The sequence below is a fragment of the Salvelinus sp. IW2-2015 genome, linkage group LG20 (genome assembly GCF_002910315.2).
Source record: "Salvelinus sp. IW2-2015 linkage group LG20, ASM291031v2, whole genome shotgun sequence".
NCBI classification, from domain to species: Eukaryota; Metazoa; Chordata; class Actinopteri; order Salmoniformes; family Salmonidae; genus Salvelinus; species Salvelinus sp. IW2-2015.
The window spans coordinates 79,320,852-79,325,314 of record NC_036860.1 but is presented as its reverse complement, the minus strand read 5'-3'; the positions used below and the strand labels follow the sequence as shown (position 1 = coordinate 79,325,314).

At 48.5% G+C, this 4,463-nt stretch overlaps 1 protein-coding gene across 2 annotated transcripts; it reads right to left on the bottom strand.

The window, feature by feature from the left end:
* Positions 1-242: 242 nt before the first annotated feature.
* On the bottom strand, positions 243-4,148 carry LOC111981902 (protein FAM117A). Of its 2 annotated transcripts, XM_024013392.2 has the most exons (7): positions 3,465-4,148; positions 2,674-2,769; positions 2,315-2,428; positions 1,709-1,825; positions 1,352-1,535; positions 1,107-1,263; positions 243-1,028 (listed from the first exon to the last, which is right to left on the bottom strand). In XM_024013392.2, exons 1-7 carry the CDS (start codon positions 3,468-3,470, stop codon positions 767-769), a joined length of 936 nt encoding a protein of 311 aa, XP_023869160.1. In that variant the 5' UTR covers positions 3,471-4,148; the 3' UTR covers positions 243-766. The 2 variants fall into 2 exon arrangements, with proteins under 2 accessions (XP_023869160.1, XP_023869161.1); XM_024013393.2 differs by lacking the exon at positions 3,465-4,148 and having other exon boundaries at positions 2,315-2,471; positions 2,674-2,764.
* Between the last annotated feature and the right edge of the window lie 315 nt (positions 4,149-4,463).

Below are 4,463 nucleotides of genomic sequence, written 5' to 3'. Positions count from 1 at the left end.
TCCTGTCGTAGCTTTCGTCTTATTGAATTAGAACTTCAACAATGTCCTTTTTGCCTCCGTGGATTGATGTTAACTTTTTCTGCCTGTTCCCAAAAGTATTATTTGGCGATTGGCTGTGTAGGCTATTTGGCATGCCTACAGTTAAGGCCTGAAGATTAGGTTTATGCACTAATACCAGATAGCCTAAAAAAATGAAAGATGAACCTCAATGTAGCCTTTATAAATCGCACAATAATTACACATTTATGGATTTTTAAGGTATTGTTTCTCTTTATTCAACCAGCCTGCCACCCACCTGCCACACAATATTTAATGTCTCTAAACCCGTCCACCCCGCGGATATAACCCCGGGGACTGCGGGTTATGAGTCAACCCGGGCATCACTAATTAGTACATCTCTGACTCCAAGCTCTAGCTATAACAAATCTAAGGATATCAGAGCAAGGCCAAGTTGTGTAGAATAAAAATATGTCACACACAAACATCCGACAACTTATTTACCCCCCCTAACCAAGGGGGCAAGTGACAATCAAAGTACCCAGAGCAGCAAGTCCCTCTGAGAATCAGGATAGAACACCAATGACAGATTTGATCTGGATCCCACAGAGAACCCACTGTTGAGGTCTCTCTTTTTGTTGATCTTAGTTGAATAGATCTGGAGGCTTGTCATAACAGTCCCTGRCAAGGTGGTGGCAGCCATCTTGATTTAATCTCCTATTAGGATAAATCCATCCTCAGTAGTCTGAAAACAATCTCATCTCCACGGTCACATGGTGGTTGTGTCCTGGAGGGGTCCACTCATGWAGCCCCCAACCGAATGCCCAACTGTCTGGTAGGGGGCAGAGCYTTGACCTGAGCAGCCTGTGACAGGCGAGACTGACAGGCCGCGGAACAGGAGGTCCATAGAGGGCAGCAGKGGCTTGAGCAGACTGACAGGGCAGAAGGCAGAGCCTCCATGGGGAGTGAAATTCACCTTGTTGGGGTCAGGGCAGGATACCTGGAGGAGAGGCTCTCTCTGACAGGGAGACCTGGGGTTGAGGGACAGAAAGAGACGATTAGCCCAAATAATTTCTAATTACACAAAGTGTGTGTGTTTCAATACTCACATAGCCTCTTCACACACTACGCGTACTCGCTCACAGCCTTCAGGGGGCTCCCGCTGGAAGGAGTAGGTCTTGTTGGGACGAGGGGAGGAGGAGGGCTGCAACAGGGAGGGGTCCAGAACTACTGGAGAGGGGCACACGGTCTCACAGTCCACAGGGTCTGCACAGAGAGGAAAAAACATGATTTAAAAAGTCCACTACGGTATTTTAGTAATTTAAGTCATTCAACAAACCATCCATTTACTCACCTGGCTCTCCCATGGGGCAGGGAGACTGAGATGGGGAGAGTAGAGCTGGGTTCAGGGCACAGGGAGACTCAGATGGAGAGAGCAAAGCAGAGTCGAATGAGGCAGGGGAGGGCTCACTCTGGGTACCACTGCTGCACCTCTGGGCAGGAACTGGGGCTCTGTGGCCATCTGGGACATCCAGGATCTAACAGGGGAACAGGGAGAGGGTACGGTGAGGTTATGGGACACTGGCCACTGGAGAGAAATAAGGTCTAATTGGCTGTCACTAGGGGGATCCAGTGGATCCATAGAGGGTTGAGATCATGGATCTAAGCCAGCCGGTACCCAAGCAGATAGGCTGTATTTAAACATGCTCACCTTGTGCTGGTCCTCAGGTGTCTCTGAYACAAAGACCCCCTCCAGCTCCAGGTTCAGACCTTCCACACTGCGCCGCAGCCGAGGGGCCAACCTGCTCAGGGGCGTCAGGGCCACCGTCTGGGGGGGGCACCAAAGACACATGAAGATGGAGCACAGGAGTGTGTATGGTCTGATTTTATCTGTTCCACATAAAGGGGCTTGAGTGAGGGTATGTACCAAAGGCCATCCAGCTATGCGTATGAGTACGAGTGTATTCCTGTCAATATGCATTCCTGTCATAGCGTGGCGATGGTGCAACCAGGCAGCTTGATGACACCAGCTCCTAAGAAAAGCAGTGCTGTTTTTCTAGCCCTGTTGCTAACGTCTCTCTACTCTGCCTGAGAAACTCAGGAGGCCAACCATSAGTGTTCTGTGTCAGTGAATACTCCGAACACCTCCTGGGTCCCACTGTCTGCATACATGATCTTACGTTACAGTCATCCAGGGGGCATTCAAATTCAAAAAGAACATTTTGAATTCAAGTAAACAAGTTGCAGTTTCAATAAGGACGGGTTCAGAGTGCAGATCAAATCCACAGTATTATGGGGAGGGCTGTATAGGACGTACCTGTGTAGCGCCTGGTACATGGCCTCCAGGTAGGGGGTGGTGGGGACGCTCATATCCCCCAGAGGGAGGGGTGTGTCGGGAGCGCTTCTGCAGCTGGTGCTTGAGCTTAACCACCTGAGGCCAAGTCATAGAGGGGAAGGACTTAAGAGACACTTGTCTTTCAGAAAAAAGAATGAGGGGAGGAATAATTCAACAGGGAGAGAGGGGTGTGACTGGCCTAGTCACTGCTGACAACAGGAGAGTAAAAATAGTCCCATCTCTGAGTTTTACTGGTRTATTGTGAGAATGATGTTTGATTGACAAGCTCCTGGTTAAAGGACCTTTTTTAGTAAACATTTACATTCAAAGGRAGTACTCACATCCCTCAAGTGTTCCGCGCTGCCCCATGATGCTGAGCGTTTGTGTCCGCCAACACTTCTTCTTCCCCGAGTCTCCTCTGCCCAGGAGCTGGGAGTCTATGGAAGGAGCAGGGTTGTTATAGTAACCAGCCACACGTTGCTTATACAACTCTGCACAAAACACACACTTTCTGAAAAACTAAACTGACTTTAAAAAAGTTTTTTTGCTGTGGAAACTTTGCTGATTGAATATGAGTCAGACAGCATTATGTTCTTGACGATCATTTTAACTACACAACTGGTAACTTTATCTACGAGTTCTAAGATTGACCTTTCAATAGAACATTACAGAGCAGTGAACCCGTTTTGCTCTTCTCTCGCTGTACAATTTACACCTTTGGAAGTGAAACATCACCCGAGCTACATGATTTGACTAGAGTACAGAAGTGGTGCCCTACAGCTGTCAGGCACACCTGCCAGTTACACAGCTGTGCAGAGGCAGACAGGCAGGCGAGGAGTAAACCACTGTTGCTGACAACACCCCCTACAAATGAGTAAAACAAAAACCACAGCGATGCAAATACAGAAGCGACACACGTCAGCTACATCAAAAAAGACTACAACAGCACAGACACAGTTTAACATCAGTACACAAAACATGTACACTGACAGCTGTATTCACACAGAATCGGAGTTTGGGTAATCAACAAGGTGACATCCTGTGCTGTCCCTCCTTCATTCMTCACAACTGAGCTCCATGTCTTCACATGCAAGAGGAGGAGGAAGAGGAGAGGACAGTGGAGCGTTCCTACCGACATAGGCCCCACTCYTCTAATGCCCACAAGCCCTGGGGTGAGTGTTGCTGGCAGACGGGAGGATGTGGGTGTGTGGCGGTCTATCTGCTGAGCTGCCCTCCCTCGTCTCCACACTCCTGCTTCACACACAGCCTGGACAGGATCCTCTTGCTGATGCCCAATTTCTCCTCAACATCTATTCCTTTTTTCTGTTCTGCTGCCCCTAACTTAGCTATTTTCTCTGGGCCTCCGCTCCTCCAAATCAGGTTCCTCTCCGGRTCACGTTTCCCCAAAATGCAGTCTTCKCTCTGGGTCTAGTCTCCTAMAGCKCTCAGTCCTCTCACAGAGTTCCACACTGATGTCATGACGCACARTAGTGTAACAGAGTCGGTCCCRGGCTATAAATGACAAAAAACCTTGACGCCATCTTCCGCCCTATCTGGTGGAGCCGTGGTCAGACATCATGGCTAAATGTGTCATGGAGGGACAGTCAGTTACCWACCCTGTCGGTGTAGTGTTACTGCTCCCTACTCCCCCCTCCTCCTCCCKTCCTCCACCAAACATGACCGGAGAGATCACGGGACACAGGGCTATAAAAAGATCCGGTCAAAAGGTGATGGAATGTTCTGGGTGTCTAACGCTTTGAATGCCAGTTCAGCCTCGTGTTTGATTTGATGTATATTTACTTTTAAATATTACAAAAGGGGTTTTGAACCTGTTACTACAAATTGTTTAGATTGTGTATCTCTTTAGTTTGTGGCAGAGGGGAACTCCCCCAAATCCACAAGAAGCTGGTTGTATGKGAAAATGTGACAGTTTCATTACTGAAGAAAGGAGATAATGGCAGACAATAGGAGACAGTTATATCATCTTAAATAAAGCAATGAGGGGAGGGGGGGCGGGCTGTATAAGGAGGCAGGAGGGGTCTGTTCTGTACAATAGAGGGCAGGGGTTTGTCAGTATAAACTGTGTCAAGATTGAGGGCACAGTGTGGAGTGTGGTTAGGTTATCCAGGCT